This window comes from Melanotaenia boesemani, chromosome 6 (assembly GCF_017639745.1).
Source record: "Melanotaenia boesemani isolate fMelBoe1 chromosome 6, fMelBoe1.pri, whole genome shotgun sequence".
Classification (NCBI taxonomy): Eukaryota; Metazoa; Chordata; class Actinopteri; order Atheriniformes; family Melanotaeniidae; genus Melanotaenia; species Melanotaenia boesemani.
This window is the reverse complement of record NC_055687.1, coordinates 20218112-20240368: the sequence shown is the minus strand read 5'-3', so window position 1 is coordinate 20240368 and position 22257 is coordinate 20218112. Positions and strand designations below refer to the sequence as shown.

General features: G+C 39.3%; 2 protein-coding genes across 3 annotated transcripts in view; one reads left to right on the top strand and one right to left on the bottom strand.

Moving 5' to 3' along the window:
• LOC121641619 (ataxin-1-like) lies at positions 1 to 19162 on the top strand. Of its 2 annotated transcripts, none has more exons than XM_041987863.1 (3): positions 1 to 79; positions 7837 to 9912; positions 13086 to 19162. In XM_041987863.1, exons 2-3 carry the CDS (start codon positions 8107 to 8109, stop codon positions 13773 to 13775), a joined length of 2496 nt encoding a protein of 831 aa, XP_041843797.1. In that variant the 5' UTR covers positions 1 to 79; positions 7837 to 8106; the 3' UTR covers positions 13776 to 19162. The 2 variants fall into 2 exon arrangements, with proteins under 2 accessions (XP_041843797.1, XP_041843796.1); XM_041987862.1 differs by lacking the exon at positions 1 to 79 and adding an exon at positions 4010 to 4396.
• itga8 (integrin, alpha 8) overlaps positions 19103 to 22257 on the bottom strand; it is a 42813-nt gene continuing 39658 nt past the window's right edge. The window contains exons 26-30 of the mRNA XM_041987861.1: positions 21919 to 22035; positions 21704 to 21817; positions 21444 to 21545; positions 21237 to 21359; positions 19103 to 21134 (exon numbers count right to left, since the gene is read on the bottom strand). Of these exons, the coding sequence (XP_041843795.1) occupies positions 21045 to 21134; positions 21237 to 21359; positions 21444 to 21545; positions 21704 to 21817; positions 21919 to 22035 (546 nt within the window). The 3' untranslated portion in view covers positions 19103 to 21044. The remainder of the gene's footprint in view (positions 21135 to 21236; positions 21360 to 21443; positions 21546 to 21703; positions 21818 to 21918; positions 22036 to 22257) is intronic.

Sequence of the window (22257 nt, the reverse complement as noted above, 5' to 3'; positions counted from 1 at the left end):
GAGGAGTCAGAGCAGAATGCTGTCATGATGCCTGGATAATGTTTGGATAATTGTTGGCTTGACACCTGCCAGTTTCAGGGTAATGCTATTAATTGCTTTCTTTTTTGGGGGGGGGGGGTTGGGTTGGGTGGAGTGGAAAAGACAGACTTTGAAAGAATTCAGCAAGAAGTTGAAGTCTTGGTGGATTAGTGTTATAACCTGCAGCAGCTGGTTTAGTTTTCATGGTGTTTTTTTGCCCCTAATACAGTGCAGGAAAAGCTACTGAAAGCTACTGTGTGTCTGTGTGTAAGTGAGAGGGGAGGTACATAGCAACATAACTGTTTTTAGAAACTGTGGAATTTAACTATTGTATATTTGTCAAGCCAGTGGGGAGCTGCTGGTGCAAGACTCACTATCACTATTAGTAGGCTACTGATATCACACTACTGTGTGGAGCTGTTTTTAATATCTAATGTCTATAATGAATCTTGTTTTGATTTGCACGCCCTCTAATTTTGTTTGCACCACAAACTGAAATGTAACACTTGCAACACAGTTTGTAGTTATCTCCTAAATAAAAGAAAACATGCAACCAGACCAGCAAAACCCCTCTGCCAGTTTGAACCATAGCAGCATCAAAAAGTATTTAGTAATATCTATAAAGATGCCAACAGATTGCCCTTATTTATGCTGAAGAGTTTTCTTGCACAGAAATCCCAGGGGAAGCGTCTGATCACAGCCTCATTCTTGATCTCTTCTTTACAGTGAACATGCTACTCTGTGCAACTAGCACTGGATATAGTATTCTAGTTCAGCTCACATTCCTGACATTAATTTTCCACCTACAATTCAAATTGAATCATTTAAAGGCAAGGAAACGACAGTCGGTGCCCTTACTGTTTGCTTAATGGGGTTATGAAAAGTTGCTTTTCATTCCCCGGCTGCTAGGTATAGTGTAGTTCCTGAGGTTTAGTTTTAGTTTTTTTTGTAGGAATATGAGTCACAGTAAGAAGATGAGGCTGCAGCTGCTTGGCAGGGAAAACACATAACACATTTTTTCTCTGGTTAAACAGCTGAGAAAACACAGCTTAAATATGTGCATTCAATATGTGTGTGTGAGCATTTGCATGCTTGATAATGTGATCAGTTGTGTCTTTGTCTTTCACCTTTAGCAGCAACAACAAACTGTAGCTGTATAAAAAATCTTGTTTGACATAAACTGAAGCCAAACTGAACTTGCACAGTAGCCTGAGCATAAGCTGTACACTTTGTTGCAGTACTATGTAAAATCTAGAGACTAAAAACTTGTTTTTCATGTGGTGATTTCAACTACAAATGTGATGATTCACATTTTCCACAATAAGCTTATAAACACTAAGTGCATTTGTGTTCCAACTCTACCCATGTAGCCAACACCCATTCATAATGCTGTAAAACTGCCTTATAGTAGATATATTTTTACAGCACTGTGAGAAAGTCTTGAGCAATCAGCCATTTTTATATATTGGCAGGAAAAAAAGAGAAATACAATGATTTATTGAGTCATGGGTCAACATACATGGAAAAACTATTTATGAGGAAAAAGCAGCGATTGTACAGTTCTTATAGGTTTGAAGGTTAATATTTATTATTACCACATTTATTTTTCAACACACTCAAAATCCTCTTTGACAATCTTCAAGTAGTCTTAAGAAATAGTTCTCCAGGTTTCTTAAAGGACTTCTAAAGTTTCTCTTTGGATGTTGGCTTTCTTTATTTTCATTCTCTGCCAAGATGATTCTACCTTGCCTCATTAATATTGAGGTCCTGGGCTTTGAGGAGGAATCATAACTCCAGTAAGACCTGTTGCCACCAATTTTCAGTCCAGTTTGCATCTTTTAGCCTTTTCTCTCACTTTTCTCCTTCTTTTCCATTCCTAATGGCTTCTTAACAGCCACTCTTTATAAAAACCATTTGAATGACATTTTGTTTAGTAAATGGTAGCTGGATCAACTAGAAGAGTCAGACGCATCGCTCAGGCCTTGTTCATGGTCTTTGTTGGATTCTTTGTTATAAGAGTATAACTTTCACATACTATGCATCTGATAAAGATATTTTTGAGTCTTGTCATTTCTTATTTTGTCTTCCACTTGTCCAGTTTCCTCAGTTTTCTATGGACACATTGCACACACACTGAGATACTGTATCTAATAGCTTTTTGGAAGTCACTGTGTTGGTGTGAAAGTGCCATTTTATGCCTGTCAAACTGAATTATTGCTGTCATTTTCAGAAGATGCAACTAAGGAAATTGTAACAAATTATATGTCTTTGTGACAGGCTGGTTTGCGACAGCCTAGAGACCATTTAAAATGGGCTCTTTGCTAAATTTTCTATTGTGTGGACCCAACCCTGGCTCATCCCTTGAATTTGGTGCCTTTTATATTTTTGAGTGATTATTTGGGCAGTGTTAAGTGGCTTAACAAACAACATAAACAAGAACACATTTGTCTGAAAAAGGTCAGGTACAAGGACTGGATGGAAACTACCAAAGAAGCAGTCAATGTCCAAACTGAAACTTTGAAAGATCTTCAGAACGCTTGGAGAATTTTGCTGGCAGCACTGCTGCTAAAAGTGGACAAAAAAACTACCTTCTTGGAAAAAAAATTACAAAGAAATAATGAGTAGCTGGAGGCTTTTTGCATGATATGCCCATTCTAAAATATTATCAAATTTATTTCAGTTCATTATGTTATTAATGCTGGAATTTAACGTTGCAAACATCAGTTATAGAAAAGATGAAGGCTGAAATTCCACAACAGCAGCTGATAAACCATAAAAACTAAACTTACTGTGCTATTCATCACCTTAAAAAGTAGATAGCGCAATAGGATTCTGTCACTGATGCAGTTGATCTGTTATGTTTCTGCTGCATGATGTTGGCCACCTTGCAAATTTCCTTAGATGTGAAGATTTAAATGTCACCAAGTAACGAAATCAGTTTGACATCAGTTTATAGAAAGCAGACAATCTTTTTAATTGAATATGCTTCAACAGTTCCTCTGTTTCAACTAAAAAACACAGTTTAAAAGCAATGATTTTTACACTGTCACAGAACAATAAAAAGCCAGTTGGGTAATATTTTATATACATTAATTCACAACATGCAAAATAGCACCTTACAGTTATTAACACAACTCATACCTACAGTGGGTACATTAGTGAGAAAGTTAATATTTGCTCCTAAGTGCTTTTGTGAGTGTTTAAGCGTCCATTAGGATTTCTGTAGAGGTTTATTATTTTCTCTGTGTTATGTTAGGAAAATTGTATTCATGCAAACCTGAGCTGCAGAGGAGCAGATAGCAGGCTGGCCTGGTGCTGAGGTTCCTGTCCACAGACTGTACTGTGAGCTGCAGAGGTAAGCAAGGAGGAGGCCTCTGGATGAGGAGGGCCCCTGTGCCAAGTGACTGAGTGGGGGGTGTTTATCAGCGTTGGCTGTCTGGATGGAGGAAATATCTCTTGAGAAGAGATTGTGTATGCTTGGTGAAACCTACGCTGTTACTTTGAGTCACTCTGCAGCTGAAAAGAGGCAGAGATTGTAAACATATGCATGGCAACTCACAGTGCAGATTAGGAGGAGATTTGTATCTGTGGAAAAAAATGCCTATAAAAATGGACAAGAACGAAGCAGTGCATTTTCAATCTGTGCAGTTTAATCCTCTGTTGTTTTGCACGTGTGCATAGTGTTTATGCATGTACACAGCAATGCGACTTTCTCACAGTAGTTCACATTCATGTAGTACGACTGTCTGAGCAAACCTTTACTGAATCTCCAGCTCTCTCTCCCTCCTCACTCTGTCTGTTGCTCCGTCCTCCCTCCTCCTCTCTGTGTGTGAGCGTAGTCTGGGCGCCGAGCCAAGTAGAGTGTGTTTTTTTGAATGAATACCTGATGCGGCTGATGAGGCTGGCTGGGGGAGGAGCTGTGTCAGTGGAGTACTGAGAGAGAGAAAGAAACAGGAGGAGGGAGGGAGGTAGAGAGGGAAAGGAAGGGAGGCAGAAGCACACACACAAACACACACAGAGCGCAGGAGACAGAAAAGCAACCAGGCAGAGAGGGGAGCTGGCGGGCTGGTGGCCTTGCATAACACACATTGGAACAGCCTTGCGCGCAAGTCTTGGTGTGATCTCCAGCACTGGGGGACTTCCTTTACCATCGGACCACTGCAGGGACAGCACAGCCTCGCAAACCAGATTCTACAGAGAAGGAAGGCAGAGCTGGAGGAGTCACAGCATAAGCTCCACGAGAAGAGAGAACCACAAAGGAGATATTCAGGAAGAGGAGTCCGAGGAAACACGTCTTCAACACACACAAAAACACACACGCTGATAGACAGGAAGAATCCTTGGACATGCTCTGCAAGCAGTGGCTGTGGAGAGACTGGTGAGCTATTCTTAGTACTTTAACCATGGGAGGGGATGGGAGGGGGGGAGAGAAAGGGTCTCTTTTCTTCTTGATTTGTTGCATAGTAGTAATTCTGCCCTGCTACTACACTCATGCACTCTCACTATTAAGCCCCCAGAGACTGGTCACAGCATCTGTCCCCTGATCTGTCCAGAGTCCCAATTGCTGGATTTACTAATACTGACCCTGTTTGTAATCGCTGAGAGGGAACACGTGTATGCACGCCTCTGCTTGTTATATGGTGTGATCATAGTGTGTCAAGCAGTGATGCAGAACTCTGGAGTCATTGTGAAGACAAACAGCCTGAGTCCCACTGCCTGTTCTTACTGTCTGCTGCCACACGGTTGGTCCGCCTCTTAAAGGCACAGACACCACTGTTGCACAGAAAAGGGGACAGAAAAAAATGGCTCTCAGGAATATCAGAAAAATGCAGTACACTATATTGATCTGCTCCGTGGTGTTGAAAGCAGATTTGTTAATAAGGCGGTTGGGCTAAGGTTCTATTTATTTGCAGTGAATCACACATGTACTTATTGTCCACAGTAGTACCTCCCCCTCTGTTTCAAGCCAGAGCTCAGACTGATAATGATGTTTTTGTTTTCTATATATAGCCATTTGCTGTACAGGGTACTCTCTGAGTATCTATGACTAGTCTAGCAGGTGAACAATAATGCATAGCTTGCTTGACATCAGGTTTTTTTTTTATCCTAGCATCTTTCAATGTGCTTCTTTTGTTTAAATCTGGAGCAAAGAGCATTGTTTAAGTACAGTCAAAAATAATTTGGTTTCCTTGTTGATGTCTCTCTGCATAATCCTCCTGCAGAGAAATATTGCTATGAAGACATGGATCAATACAAGGAGTAAATAGTGGATGTGGGAGCATGACAGAGGATTCAGGGCTTTGATGGATGAAGGTGGGGGCCAAGAGAAGCTGGAAACTGCAGCATAAGAGAGGAGATGTAACCCTGCCGGGGGGCCCCTCACCTGGAGACAGCAGAGAGGAGGCTGAGTGAAATAAACTCTTCCACACAGTGATGGTGGACGCACACCACTGCACAAGCTTATCTTTGTGGTTTGTGGTATGGAAAAGAGATCTCATGTAAAGGCTAACTCCATCACTGTCTGAGCTGAAAAGCATCAGTATGATGAACTGAACGGGAACCCTTCTGTCCCTCCAGTCTGTGTTATCATCCCGCCATACATGTCTTAGAGGTGTCAGTCCAGAAACAGGGGACTGACTACGGGTTCCCATGTTGAATGTCTCAGTGTGACGGTCTTCAAAGCTTGCCATTGTTCTCTTTGGTATAAGCCTTATATTTGTTGCTGCTACTGCTCTAATTATAGGCTGACAGTGGGAAACCTAGAGAGGTTTTTGGCTTCTGAGCTGTGTGTGTTAGTGTCCAGGGGAAGAGAGACACCATCCTGTTTTATGTGCAATCTGTTTAAACTAATGATGTGCTTTTGTGGCTTTTGAAAAGGAGTACATGCTGGCTTTGTCTTCCAGTGCTGCTTTAATGATAGGAGGTCCTTGCGCTTCAGATGTGATGTCATTACAGTGTTGACATGGTGTTGCTGAGGTGGGGTTGTTGCTACTGAGCGATGCTGCACAGTGTAGCTCAGACTGTAGCGATGGCTGTGCTGCTGATCGGGGATCTCTCAGTGAGGCGGGGGCAATGGCGCTCCAATACTGCAGGCACTGCTCAATGTGGGTCAGGAGAAGCAGCACTCTGTCTTCTCCCCTTCGCCCATCCTCTGTCCTTCCTCCCCAGTCTTAATTGTCTTTCCTCTTTCTCTTGCTCCCCTTTTTCCCTCTACATATTTCTGCATTACCTTACCCCCCCCACCATACCCCCTCCTCCCCCTCATTCTCCTCTTTCTGTCGCTGTTTCTCTCTATCTCTGCTGCTCTCCTCCTTTGTTACATCCAGTGGATCTTCCCTGCTGTAAATCAAGCAGAGGCTCTCGGTTCTTTTGAATGCAGTGACCTTGTCAAAACCAGAGTTAGAAGTAGATGCCTCTAAATTGAAAATGACCAAGGTCGCCTTCTGGTTCCCTCCCTGTGTCTTTATGTAACATGTCTGTGGTCTCTTGCTGTAGTGAATCTCTGGTGTAAATACTCTTTAATATTGTCAAATCGTAAAGGAGAGCTCTGTTAAAGTGAATATTTAGGAAGAAAAATTAATGAAGGGCTCTCTGTGTGTAATATACTATATCTCAATGTTGCCTCTGGCTAATGAACAACCCAGAGTCCTGTGCATTGACCCACAGATAAGCTCGCAGGAACAAACAGTCACTCTGAGACACAAATTGAAAATAGAGCTCACTGGAGACAAAAATGCATTATAATTTTGTTACAATCAACAAATCAATCAATAGATGGACTTTTTTTCTTGTCTGTCCATGTTTTAACATGTTTATGTATAAATGATTGATCCATGTATTTATATGTGTTTCAGTAACTCTTGTCAAAGCTGATAATGTGGTTTAGTGAGGTATAGATTTGTGTTTGCATACACCAAAATCCACAATGTCCATAGCTTTTTCCATTCTTTCAGAATTCTTTATAATCTCATTTCAAGCTATGCTGTTTTCTCTTTAAATGTCCACTGACCCAGAGTTCCTTTGTGGGGGTGGATGTTATATTTACAATACAGTACAACCCCACTGACTCAACACAAGGTCTGGGACTGTTACAATAAAGACAAAAACACAAGCTCCTCTTAGGCAGTCTCCAAGTGCTGTTATCCTTTCACTCTGCTCTGCTCTCATACAATAGACCCTGTAGCAAGATAACAGCAACGCGCAGCCATGCACATACCACACTGCACATAGATACACAAACTCTGCAGTTCATAACACTCCCACCTGAAAAGTGACTTTTAAAAGAGGCTTTTCCAATTTATGCAAATGATGATGTACAACATTGTTCTGTACTTTGTGTGTGTCATATGTGATTAATCATAGGGAAGCAGGTTACTTTATGACAGTTAGTTCATATAGATACTTCAGGGGGATCTCTAGGGGTTACGCTTGGAGGAAAATTAGACTAGACCACATGTTTTGTTTAAGTGCATGAGATAAATACAAATCTAATGGAGTGCTTGTGCCTGGTTCCACCTAACGGCATAACAAAGAACAACACTATCAAAAACTTGAAAAGCTTAAAAGTGAAGTATTTTTATGTTTGCTGTTTTGCATTTGCATACCTTCAGAAACATTTTGAGAGGTTGGTTATAAACACAGGCTGCTAATTCTGATTCTGCAGTATAATTTGTTTGACATTTTTAGTTTAGTCAAGTCAAATTTTTTGCAAGACATAAAATATATCTTGCAGGGATATACTGTGTATATATATTAAAAAGAAATGTTAAAATCTAATTTCACCTTGCCTGGATGTCTGATTCTTCTCTTTGTCTACAGATTCCTGTTGACATCGTAAAAGAGGGGGATTTGTCAGAGATGATTCCTCATGAAGTTTATGGAGCTCAGTTTGTGAGCTGGAGTAACTTCATCTTCTCCTGTGTGAGACCTGGAGCTGTCCATCAGTGAACACAAGAAGAGCCAACGTATCAGAGACCACAGAGAGGCTCATCGCTGCACATAAACACCGGGCAGAGTTAAGAGTGTTTGGAAGCAACCTCAGAGGAACATAAAAGTAAGACGAGGAAACTTTCAGATCACAGCTGCACAATGAAAGCAAATCAAGAGCGGAGCAATGGATGCCTGCCTCCTAAGAAGCGTGAGATCCTGGCTCTGGAGCAGAGGCCAGTAGTAGTAGCTGCAGCAACACCTCCTGCTGTAGTGGCCACCGACAGTCCCCATACTGAGAACTTAGCATGGCTAGCCAGTGTGGCAAGTGAACGCTGTAAGTCCAGGGATGCAGAGAGTCCAAGATGCCCTCTCCCCTCTACTTCATCATCTTCTCCTTCCACTTCTATCCCTTCCCCAGCGACTCCCCTGTCTGCAGTGCCCTTAGCCTCTCTCCCCGCAGTTTACCCGACTGCTCTTCCCCAGCAAGCTGGGACTATCCAGTTAGCTCAGCTGGGACCAAATGTGCAGTTCATTAGCTCTGGTCCCTACACTGGATACATCTCCTCTCACATCATCTCAACTAATAGTGGTTCTGCACCAAACAGCTCTGCCATAGTAGGACAACGTGGCCAGCTAGATGGTTACACCACTGCCCTTGTCTCCCCCAACACCAAAGGTGAACAGCAGTTTCAAATAGGCCTCTCCCCTACAGAGCTGGCTCCTGTGTCACTTCCAAGCTCCCCACAACTCACCAGCCAGTACATCCATCTGGATAGCAGAGCACCTCTGACAGTCAGTGGAAATGCTGTGACGTCACCCACAGCCCACCTCCAGCTTCACCCTCAAACAACTGTCCTCCCCCAGACGCTCACACTTGCTCCTTCACAGCTCGTGGTTCAATATGCAGATGGTTCAGCTGGAAAGAAACCAGAGGGACATGCTAAGGGTGTGTTGAATGGGGAATCAGAGGTGGTCAAACAGGCAAAAGCCTCTAGTCAGCCAGCAAACCATCAGCAGGTCCAGAGCTATGAGGCCAGACATGTCCTTCTACCTGCTGACTATGGCCAAAACCCTGCAGGGCTCCAAACCTCCTATGTCCTTGTTGCCCAACCTAACCACGGAGCTGAACATGAAACTGGCTCTAATAAAATCTCCTTAATCCAAACTGAGAAAGGAAGCATCTGTTTAGGGAAACCAGTGAACAGAACATCCACTTTCACTGCCTTTTCTTCCTCAGAGGTGGTGAAGTCTGTTGCTCCCCATACTGTCATCCAGACCTCTCTGTCCCCTGAAGAGCTACCAGCCAATCTCTATTCATCCACGCAGCCACCCATCATCGGCTATATCACCAGTGCAAACCAGCATGCTGTCAGTTACCATGCAGCCCTGCCCCAGCACCTGGTCATCCCAAGTGGTCAATCCCTCCTTATTCCAGTCAGCAGTGCCAACAACGGTACGGAAATGGAGGTAAATCGTACCGTCAATGCCCTGACGGCAACCACTACTCCTCAAATATCCACTGCCATGCCCCATGCCTATCTGGCCACTGCCCTGTCCAAGTGTGAAATCCTTGGACCAGATGGAAACCAACCACCTCCTGCAGTGGCACAGCCTCCAGCTTTGCCAGTACTGCCCTCAAACTCTGTTCCCGCAGTGGTGGCAACTCCATCCCCTGCTCCCACTCCTGTTCCAACTCCTGCTCCCACCTCCATCCAAACCTCCCCTTCAGTCCCTCCTTCCTCTTCGCCTGTGGCACTTCCTCCATTCTTTATGCGAGGCTCTATTATCCAGCTGGCTGATGGGGAGCTAAAGCGTGTGGAGGATCTCAAAACAGAAGATTTTATTCAGAGTGCTGAGATCAGCGGTGAGCTGAAAATTGACTCAAGCACCGTGGAGCGCATTGATAGTGGACAAAGTCCTAATGCCGTGGTCATACAGTTTTCTGTGGGGGAGCTCAAAGCCCAGGTAAATTCATTTCTGATTGACTTTTTTGTGTTTTTCACTTTGATTTTAAAATTTGAATGTGTCTTTGGCGCCCCCCAGTGTTGATAGGGAAAAACTTCACATGGCAGACTGCATGAAATAAATAATTCAGCAGCAGAAATATACAGTGTACACAAAGGATAATGAAATTGAGTGGAAAATTTTCTGTAAATACAAATTACTGAAAATGAAAATTCTGCCTGTGCTTCATAAGTTATTGGCAACTTTTACTTCTTCTCATAGATACTAAAATAAAGTCTACATAACAACATAGAGGCTTGGAGCAGATATTATTAACTGATAAATCCAGTCATGTCACCAGTTCTTTTCCATTCACACACTTCTTTGTCTCTGTTAATCATTAATTTTTGGTTGCTTGTCTCCGGCTATCTGTGCTGATATACTGCTGCCAAATTCCCAGTTTAGTAGTTTTTATTTACATCTATTTTTGTACTGCTTATTCCAATTCAGAGTTGCAGGGAAGCTAGAGCCTTTCCCAGCTTTCATTAACATATTTTTCTATTTCTTTTGTGAGATGGTAAAAACAAGTCTGAACTTGTTACTGAGAAACAGCCCATTAAGACTATTTGTCAACTTTCTCCCAACTTGTCTTTACCTCTCCCACTTTACACTGGCAACATCAAATATTTAGGTGTCAACATTTCCCTCAACCTGTCAGAGCATTTTAACCTGAATTATGCATTTATTATAAAAGACTGAAAATGATTTTAGCCGCTGGTCCAACCTTCCACTCACTTTCTGGTCGAATTGCTACAGTTAAAATAAAAACCCTACCACAGATTAACTGTCTATTATTATTGCTACTAATAATTCCCACTGACAGCTGGTTTAAATCACTCAAGTCTATAACAACCAAATTTAAGTGGAAAAAAGAAATTAGCCTTCCTACCATCACCAAGTCACCACTAACTTTGTAAAAATACACTAATCTGCCACAACCCTGCTTTTTTGGCTACAACTAATAAACCCATTCACTTTCCGTCATGGCAACACAAAGGGATCCCTTACGTCCATCACCTGCTTGAACATTTTTTTCAGTGAACAACTAGAATTCATAACTAAGTCAAAGATTGGCATAAACAGTTTGTCCTTTGACATTCACTGAAAGCATACTGAAAATTACAAAGTGCAGGAAAATAGTATCTAAACTCTATGAACTAATATCTAACACAGACACCACAATAATACTACCAATATTGGTACCACCAGCAATTATTTACACACCACCTGGATCTAGCTATCAGTTTTTTTCCTTTTGGAAAATAATAATATTAAAATAAGAAGAAACTCTATTACTACGAACTGCATAATCCCTCCTTCCCTATCTTTTTGTCTGCTAGGTAACACAAAAGAAATAAAAAATCTCCGAATTAGACATAAAAATCTTTTGCTCATTTCTCTAACTATCGCCAAGAAAGTTCCTTAACATTAACCACTGGACTAATCTCCTTACAGAATATATAACAATAGAAAAGGTAAATCCCACATATGGAGAAAGCTGCCATGTTGGTCTAAAAAGCAGCTCAATCTGGAGTGAGAGATGGATTTGTGGGGTGAGAGCCTGTGAAAAGTGCAAAATTGCATGATTCTTAAAAGTTTTGAAACCTTTTTTTTCATTCGAGTCATTATTTTAATCAGTTGTTCTTAGTAGGCAACTGAAACATGGTTGTCACAGTCGGAGACAGTCTCCCCTTGGAGAAAAATTGGATTGGTTAGTTTTTCTAAATTCCTTGAGATCTTTAAGACTATCATTATGTTATTTAATCTCAAGCACATCTAGCAAATGATCCAACTAACCACATGCTGCTGACTGACATATCCAGACTGCATTAAACACACGGTCTGTCCTAAACGTATCTGTTAATATATTTTAGTAACAGTCAAATTACCCCAAAACTAATGAAGCTCCTCAACTGCACCCCAAATGCACCAGGGGAGTCTCACACTTTGAAACGCTCTGACATGAAACATCAGTTGGCATATTTATACTTTCCGTAATTTATCAGCTAACATGTAGAATATAAATTTGGTAGGTTAAAGTTTCATCAGCTGCTCAGCATATCGGTCACGCACCTCTATAAACTGCACCAGATTTTTTTTAACTAATGTTAGTTATAGTAGATCAGGGTAGGCAGGTGCACAGTGGGTGCCCACAAAAATCATGTACATATTTTCTCATACACAAACAAGTATTTCTTAAGAAAGAAAGTGCAAAGAGAATATGTGCACATCATTCTTAAACCACTACAGTGTCAGTATGTGAATGGGCCCTATATATAAATATTACAGAGTTGTGGAAGCTATGAATGATTATTAAAAGGTCTTTTTTGGCTTGCTGTTCATGCTTAATTTGCTTTTGTTGCTTTTTTTTCCTGTCGGCAGTGTTTCCAGATAACTTCAAACTGAGACAGAAAATTGAAAAAAAATTTATATAATAATAATAATAATAATAATAATAATAATATATATTCTCTAAATATCTTTGTTGTCACATCAAGTAGAAGTTTGGCGAAACTGTGAAGTTAAGCTTCATCTGTCCAGTTGCTTCCTTTATCATGCCTATTTAGATGTGGTGCAAATTCTGTTTTTAAATGCAAATTATTATATTATTATTAAGCAGAATGTCTGCATTCATGCATGACTACAGATGGGAGTGAAAAATCAGGCTTTTATAAATGTGTACAACTGCATAATAGTCGAAATTTAGCACATACGCTAGTCTTGTAAATATGAGGAAAAAAATGCATCTTCACATTTCAGTCATCGTGAGCACACAGTTCTAGACAGAAACTGCATGGAGATTAAAGAATCAGGCTCCAGGTGTAAGTTACAGTGGTGGTGACTCACCTCTAACCAGGTGCCTCAGAAAAACACATAGCAGTTTGAAACACACAGTATGAGGATGCCAAAGCGAAAGCTGAAATTAAAATTCTGATGGAGCTGTGCTGTCCCTACACAGACATCTTTATATATTTTATTATACAGAAAAAAACTGTAGAAATAAAAGTTGTAAATTGTTATTTTACACAAGTGAAACAAATTCAAATGTATGTTCTTCTTTTTAAGGTGTCGGATTTCATGATTTGTTTTAGCAAAAAGCTAACTGTGCCTCTTCTGCATGTGCTTCCATCCAGGTGTGTGTGGAGGTGCTGGTCGAGTATCCTTTCTTTGTATTTGGCCAGGGCTGGTCGTCTTGCTGCCCTGACCGCACCACACAGCTGTTTGAGCTGTCCTGTGCTAAGCTGTGTGTGGGTGATGTGTGTGTGTCACTGACTCTCCGCAGCTTGAGGAAAGGATCGCTAACAGACAGTTTGGGGAACAAGCTGAAGACCGGTCATCTCTCTGACTCCTCTCATAACGTGGATCCTAATGTGAGGAACAGTATGAGTCCCAGCACTGCGGGCAGCAATGGTGGTCTCCTCATGAAGGCTTCCAGTACTGAGAGGATGGAGAGGCAGCAGACTACTGGTCCTGGACCAGGAGTGGGGCTATCAGCAGGATTAGGATCGGTTTTAGGACAGTCAGAGGGGATCTACAGATCAGGACCCATGCTGGCAGTGCTGGGGACTGCAGAAGTAAGACAGGAATCAGTGAAAACAGACATGCCTGCCCTCTCTAGACAACAGGGTGTCGATCCAGAGAGACCCTCAGTCCGCAAAAGACGCTGGTCAGCTCCAGAGCGAGATCAGACTGAGAGAGCTGAAGAGGAGCCTCCTGTGACTCTGCCAAAACCCTCCTTTATCCCCCAGGAGGTCAAAATCAGCATAGAGGGCCACTCCAGTACTGGAAGTGAGAGATGCTTGAAAAAAAGAGTGGACTGTTAAGAGAACTTTTAAATCCCCGATTTTTGCTTTGTGTTAAGCTTCCCCTCTTTTCACTCTGTCCGGACTACTGTAATATAGACTGAGTTTACGCAGTATTTACATGTTTCTTTTCCTTCACATTAGTCTATGAAGTACAGGAGAGCACCTTCATAAGTGGTATCACACACAAGATCAGTGCAATCAATGCTGAAAGCAAAAATGAATGCAGTGTGAATGTTGAGTATGAATGGCAGTCAGACATCTGAGAGGCTTGAGTGTTACAAATGATAAGCTGAATCTTCGTCATGGGCTTAAACCTGTTGGATGCAGACCTATCAGCCATTTCCCTTATTACCTGATTAAGCACAGACCTGATGTCAGTGTGTGGTAAGTGGGTAACTATATTTTGAGCCTGTCCATTTTACAGTCTAATTGTGGTGACATGACTTAGAGTCAAGTGAGAGACAGACTCTTGGTGTTTTAATGATAACAGTGTAGGCTGTTAGCTGTGCTGTCTTGTGTATATGATAAAGAATTTAATTTTATATTGTTATCTTTCATTTTCATACCATTGTAAATGAGTGAGCTGCTGCGAGTGGCCTAGTTCTTTTGTGTTGCTATGCGTTTAAGCGTATGTGTTGGTTTGTATGCATTTTTCTTTGTGTGTGCCTAACAGAGTACAGGTTAGAATACGTTTGTGAGGCTGGTAGCTGTGAACTCAGTCAATGATATACAAATCGAGATTGAAAAGGCCTGAATGTAAACCACCTGAAACTCACTAAACATGGGCTGTTTGTGATGCAAATGAAGAGTTTGCTGGAAATGTGATACTAAATTTGATGCAGTGCATTTCCAAGATGTGGATGACAGCAGTTACGTATAGGTGAATTCCTCATTTGTCTTTACTTTCCTATCTTGACCTTTAATCTCATGCTTTCTTTCAGTGACTACAATTTTGTTAAATTGTACAGAATTTTAGATCAATACAAGTGAAAAATTAAGGTAATTTTATCTTATATTATAGTCAAAACGATATAAGTTCAGTAACTGCAGCAAGAAAAGCTTCTTGATAAACTGCATCATTTTATAGTTTTTGATATGTGGGGATTGTGCAAACTTAGTCATTACAGAGCCTAAATAAACATGGAAAACATGATGAAAGTTAGTCATTTAAAAACAAGATGAAAGAAAGAAAAAAAAACTGAATTTAAATAATAATAATAATAATAATAATAATAATAATAATAATAATAATAATAATAATAAGAAGAAGAAGAAGAAGAAGAAGAAGAAAGTGGAACATTGCTTTGGATATTGTGTTCATCTTAAGTTAAAGGAGATTTCTCTCTCTCTCTTTTTTTTAAAGGAGTTAGAAACCTTTCTCAGCAAAAAAGACTTTTCCAAACCCATGAACTGTAAAACAAAGAACTTGAACAATGGATTTACTTTATACAACAATATGTCTTCTTTTATTTTATGATTTATTTATTACGATCTATACTCTAAGTATAAGGAATAAAAGAAGAAAAATGCTTCAAAACAGCACTGCCATCAGTCACTCAGAGCAAAATTAGCATGTATTTTTAAATTCAATCTTATAATTCCAGTTTATTACTCTCCTTTTTTACTTAAGTTGTGTCTTTACCTGCTCATTAAGAGTACATTTAGCTCTTGGTGTTCTACAGTACTGCTAACCTGCTTGTCTGTTGTTTTGGTGCAAGGGAAGAAGTAAATTTATCAGAGCTTTTTCCACCAAAAAAAACAAAAAACAAAAAAAAAACAAAAATCAACAAATAAGCTAAAGGATGCTAAAAAGCTAAGTAGAACTGGAAGGAATTGCAGTGGGGTAATAAATGTCTAAGGTTTTGTCACTATGAGTGATCTCTCGAGTGACCTCGCTTTCTTTACAGAAACTATGACTGTACATATACAGCACGTTAACAGCAGCACATGGTTTTTATGGTTTTTACATTCAAACCTCAATGCTGGTATGTACCTTTGGAAATCCATACCTGATATATGAGAGTACTGCTATTTAAAGCAGCAAACTCTTTATTTCTATCAGATTGGTGGACATGTAATTTTTTTTTCTTAGAGCAAAGAAAGCTTCTATATTTCAGACTCAGGAAAAGTGTGTATCTGTTAGTGTATGTGCACAGACAATGTATATCACAGGGTGCGTGTCTGTGTGTTTGTAGGCCTGATAAAGTAAGTGCATGTCCACAGCAATGTGTGTGAGTGTGTTCTGAAAAACAGCACTTTGATGGAGCGTCCAGATGGAGTATAGTGGCAATGGTTTCCCTCTCCCTCAACTGATATAATGGGAATAATGACTGTTTCTCATCACATCACATGTCCTGCAGGTTTGTCACTGAGAGAAAACATTATGGAATGTAAATGGACTTTGGGCAAACTTTATTTTTTTGACAATTTATAGAGCTACTATTCTGAGAAAGACAGAGATGCAGAGTAAACTAGTCAGCTAGTGATGATCATGTACAGTAATGTATCTTAGAAAGTGTACAGTGTGTATTCTAACCTTTATGTAGCCTATGTACTGTATGTGCCACAGCGCCTCCTTCTTCAATCATTCCATTAACTCATCATACCAAGAGGTTCTGCTTTTGGTTATGTCAGCTTGGTATTAATTAAATGTTCATGAATGTGCTATTGCTCTTTGGGGACATCTACATAATCGGGCCTCAGAATTAATTTGACTTGGTAACACACAGTTGTTGTTTTTTTTTTTTTGTTTTTAATAATGGACTACACTTTATTCTAATAGCCATTAAACTCCTGTAAGCTGTTTATTGTAAATCCAGTAATATGACTGTTCTGTTTGTGTGTGACTGCTCAGGCTAAACACTGCCCTTTGACTGTTCTTCTCCGAAACTTTATTGTCTTATATCTCAGCTGTTACAAAGTAGAGCAACTATTTGCCTCAATAGCCATTTTCTCTCTCCTTACCTGGCCTGTTTGTACTGTCCTGCAGCAAAATGTTTTTTAATCATTATAGATCTGAAATGTCCATCATTATATTAATTCTTGAACAGAGGTGTTTCTATTTAAAAGACACAGGAGATGTTACTTTCATAGACTGGATAAAGAACGTGGATGTGGTTTCACTGAATGGTTTGTGAAACACTCAGAAATGCTTGAACTTGACATTTTGGCCAAATGCAAGTCATAAATGCCAAGCAAATTTTATTTTTAATGTCCCTTTTGTTTGCTGCATTTATTTATTTATTTTTTTGGTCAGAAGTAACCATATTCAGATAAGATGGAAACATGCTAAGGTATCAGCTAATGCTAAAGCTAATTAGCTGGTTATCTAGGTTAATTCCAATTAATACCATTAATCCTGGTATTAACTGGAATAAAAGAAATCTGTTTATTCTCAGTGTTTTTCTAGTTAACAACTGAGGAAGAAACAAAAGCAAAACAACACATGTTATAAAAATGAAAAAATTTACTTACTAACTGTTAGAATTTGAGTTACATCAACTGGAGCACAGGCCATACTTTAATTTTACTTAAAAGTGATAAAAAAGAAAGAAACATTTCTTCTTTTAGAAAATGTGTAGTTTTAATCTACTAGGAAATGATGAAAAATAGCCTCAATGAATCAAAACAATGTGCTAGCATTTCCAGTCCACCAGTAAATAAACCTCATAGCCTGGAGGACAGTTTTGTCTCTTACTCCAGTATAAATTTAGCAACATTACCCTCATGTTTAGGTCCTTTATATCTAAAACCAGATGACTGACTCAGTTTCCTTTATCTTGCTGTTTATTTTAGAAAAGTTATGTCACAAACTCACTGGAAATCAGTCCAATTAACACTGTGACACTGGACAAAAATAAAATTTATTATTAATTATTATTATTATTATCAATAATAATTTAATACTTAATAAAAAAAAAGAAGTTGACACTTTAGTACAGGAGTCTGTTTGGGCCAGAAATGTTTTTAGCTATCTTCTATTGCACTTGATATTTTTTTTTGTTGTTGTTTTGTTTTGGTTTTTTGCATATTTGAATTGGCTTTGCTTTCCAGATCAAGAGGCTACATCCATCTTTATACAGTCTTTTGTCACTCTCCCATTAAAAAAAATAAACAAAATAAAATCCCTACTCTACCTCAACTGTTCCATCCCTAAGCTCATTCATTCCCACCAAAAACACAAATCTCTCAAGAATTGGTCACAAGTTATTAAAAACTGTTCCACTGACAAAATATTTCATTTACATAAAAATTTATAAAACATTATTCATCAAAGGCCATATTTTAGCTATGGATTGATGCATTTGGTGCTGTGTTATGTATCTGTGGCACAAGAATGAATTTGGTTATGGTCAGTATGATTGTGCACAATGTTGATGCTCATAAAGAAAACACATACCATGGATTATAAAGTGTGACCATTTATGTTTATGTTAATCACCTTTGGACAACAATAAATCTGAGTGGCACAAAGTGATATGATTGATAAATCTACACATTCAACATATTTGTGAATACATTTTTCCGTGGTTCAGACTATTTAAAGGATTTGTTGTCAATGTTAACATTATGTTGCCTGCCTAATCGAAGCTTTGCAGACATACAGTTTTCCATGTTAGAGCTCTGCTCAGCTGTCCGTGCTGAGAGTTGAAATAAGGTTCTTATAAGAGTCATAAAAGTGACATTTCCCCATTGCACCAGCTGAAAAAACTGTGTTACTGTCTTGAGAGGAGGTCTTATCCAGAAAAACCAATGAGAACACCTAAGAAGGTGGAGTGGAGAGGTCACAGTACTGTGTGTGTAGGAGCTTTAAGTTAGACAACAATACCAATTCGTTGGGAAGGTTTAGTATGAATAATTTCCTTTTTTCCCACAAACATGTTTAAGCTTAGCCCCTTAAAAAGGGACATTTTTACAGCCTTTCTGTACAATGTCAAATATGGCATAACAGTGCCGCCTTGTGGTGATGTTTGGAATTGCACTTTTGACATGTGGGCGTGGAGGTGTGGGTGGGGGTTAGTGTCATTAATACACAGAACTAATGTACAGTATGTCTGTGAAAAATTGTACAATATCTGTACAAAATTTCAATTATTTGTAAATAGTCAAAGTCTTCCATTATACTGTTGGTCTGACTTTTTTTGCCAGTGAAGAGGATAAACCTTCCCCATGTACAGACTTGAAGCATCTTTTATTTCCGAAATACATCATTGTTTATATGACAGAAATACAAGATATTGCTTCACCAATGTTTTCTTTTGCACCAGCTGAAATACCCAGGAAATTATGGGAGTTAAAGACTAAGATATTTTGTAATTTGAGTCTGTTTAGATAAATCTCTCGGTAAAAAAGAAAAAAAAGAAAAAAAAAAAACTAAACAAAAAAACAGTATGTCATATGCGTATGGTATGTAATAAGTACCAATAATGTTCATTTATTTTAATGGTGTCAACATTTGCTAGTCAGAAACTGTTAAATCTTTACTTCAAATGTTTCATTTTACATTTGATCAAATATATTCAAAGAAATAAAGAGTTTAAAGAAGAAAATGTTATGTCTCTCTTTTTTAAAGATCAAGTTTCATCCTACAGTTCATGATATTCTTTTACTTAAGTGATTTTTGTGTTTGAGAGACTGCTCATTAATAATAATCTTTGTTCTCTTTGATATTTCCTTACACAAGCCTTTTTTTCTAATAAGTTCTCACATCTTCTTTTAAATAAAAAGACCATGCTTGTAAATTGACAGATGACACACTTATAAGTAGTGTAATTTATGTAAACATAAAAATGGAAAATGACAAAAAGGGCTTTGACATCAACAGATAACATATAAATCTATAAAGACTTATGTACCAATGGACCCCAAACATTTAAGAGGAACTTATACAGTTTTTGCCTGCATGAGTTGTGACAGATGAAGCCACAGGATGGCGCTGTCTTGCAGAATAAAACGTTGAGGTATATTTTTACTTTGTTCCATGTGGAGGAGCAAGAGACCTTCCTCTGATGGGAGACCACATAAAGATGTTATCCAGGTTAAAATAACCTGCATTACTGAAAATTTGTTACAGTAGGCTATAAGCAGAACCATTTATCAAACAACTCTTTATTCTGACAAAACATCAAAAATAGCAAAACAAATTAAACATGACACTAATTATTTGATTCAAAGTGAATGATTTGCTGATGCCCTGACCACTGTGTTCTGCCTGCCTGTGCATGATGCATTTAAAGACAAAAACAAAACAACACAAAACTGACAAACAATCTGATAAATGACATTCAGTGTAGCATGTACAAAATCTCATAATCAACAAGGTGTTTTTTGTTTTGATATGGACTGTTTATCTTTGCAGGTAGTTCATGAACTCTGTGTGAGAGGAAATAACACGCATATAGTCCTTAAATAATTGGTGGAGGGGTTCAGCTGTGAAGACAAGGTCTGTTTCTTTAAAGACAAAATACCACAGTCACTATTAGACAATAATAACTTATTTTTCTGTTGCTAGAATTATCACTTTGGCTTTTTAAAAAGGGTATATGGGGGGGGCTTAAATCAGTTTCAAATACTTTGTTTTCAGCAATATTAATTATCCAAGACCCCAATAAATCACTCGCAGTATATACAAAAACTAAGGAGACAAGATGCTCTAATAAAATAGTGCCAGTGTAACAACAAGCTTCAAATATTGCACATACATCCATAAATATACACTTTGACTTTGTGCCTTTTTGTTAAGCATATGGTTGCATCTTGCTGCATGTGTGTGTAAACTGGACACACAGCATAAAGGAAACATTCCCAAGTGGATGGAAGATGAAACAAGTGGCACCTAATAAACACAATACCAGCGCACACACTCAAAAGCATAAAAAACTCACAATCACTTGAAAACTCACAAAAGCACTTGTGCATCGATCTCTAGTCTCTTTGTGTTGCACTAACAAAGACACAAAAACGAGCTACATTTAAAGCATTGTCTTCACAACAAAGTTTACTCTGTCTTCAGTTCTGGTGCTTCATTGCTATGAATAAACAATGGACATGTGTGTGTGATTTAGTCTGTTATGTGTGTCGGTCCCACTCTGTCTGCTGTGAGTCCGATTGTTCTGGTCCCAGTGTGTGCAGTCTCTGCTTTCAGTCAGTTTCATTCACAAAAAGGCAGAGGACCTCCAACCATGGAGGTTCCAGCTAGTACAGATCCCAGATCTGATTTATGTTATTCAGAAGGTGCACATCCCTCCCAAACTGCAAACTTCCAACCAGGTGCAGTCACGTGTCATTTTAGGCGTCGCCTGTTTGATCAGAAGTCAGCTTCTCCTGGTCGGAGACGTTATCATCAGCTGGTGGCCGTGCCCGGTCGAAGAAACCACACTGAGGGAATCACATTTACAGATTGGTACAGATTTGAATCCTAAAACTGCTGCAAAAAAAGCTGAAGATATTTTAACCTGCAACAAGTGTGTAAAGAAATACCTTCCACATGACTAATGTCAGCATGGCCAGCACCAGCAGCCCCAGCAGTATGGCCAGTATGATGACCCAGAGAGGAACAGCAAACGATACATCTGGAGTCCCCCACAACACCAGGGTACCCATCTGCAGAAAAAAAAAATGCAGTTCATGCAGTTTATACTTTTTCCTCTCAGGGACACCAGAACTAAATATTTATTGCTTTCTTACAGAGATTCTGTGTTGAGGCATGGTGGGGGGTTGGATACGATAAGGCACAGATGTTACCATGAAGGACACAGTAGAGTTGAGAATGTAGGGGTCATTACGCCGCTTTTTAGGAAAAACAGAAATAATTCAGATTTAGGTTGATAAATAGTTAAAGTAGTTTAAAAAGTTCAGATGAGAGTATCACAACAATTTAATTAGTAAAACAACAACAACAACAACAAAAAAAAAAAAAAACATCCAGAATCATTAAAGACACTGACTTGCAGAAAAGTATGCGCCCACAGTCTCGATCGGATCTTCACCACCGCGCTCTGGCCACGATCCAACCGACCAACAACACACATGATCCTCAGACAGGATATGTTGGTGCAGTTCTGCATCAAGTGCGTGAGAAGAAAGACATCAAGCACCTGTGAATCACTAATGAACATTTGTTTGAGCTTGTCTTTTTTCAAGAAGCATGTGTGTGGCTCACCAAGGTCTTACTGCTGTAGCTCTCAGCAGTGCTGACAGATCGTCTGTGGCGTTGAGGAGGAGCGCTGGTGTTCCTCAAGAAGCCAAGTAATTCAGGTGTGTCCTGTAGATCTGTGACCTGAAGAAGACAGAGAAACAACAACAGAAGGACAAAGACATCAATGCGCAATCTTATGTTAAAATACAATAAAATTAGTCTAAGAGCGGACAGTCTGAACGACCTGCGTTTGGTACTTTTAGGGCAATTTTCCATCAGAACATAGTAATTATATTTTGGTTGTTTGGTGGAACAATACACTGCCTGTCAACTACTGAAAAATAACCTGTGATCTAAAGATTT

Excerpts from the sequence above, each read along its gene's own strand:
- LOC121641619 (XM_041987863.1), top strand. The coding sequence starts at position 8,107 with ATGAAAGCAAATCAAGAGCGGAGCAATGGATGCCTGCCTCCTAAGAAG. Across the intron at positions 9,913-13,085 it reads TGGGGGAGCTCAAAGCCCAG|GTGTGTGTGGAGGTGCTGGT; the intron begins GTAAATTCATTT and ends GCTTCCATCCAG.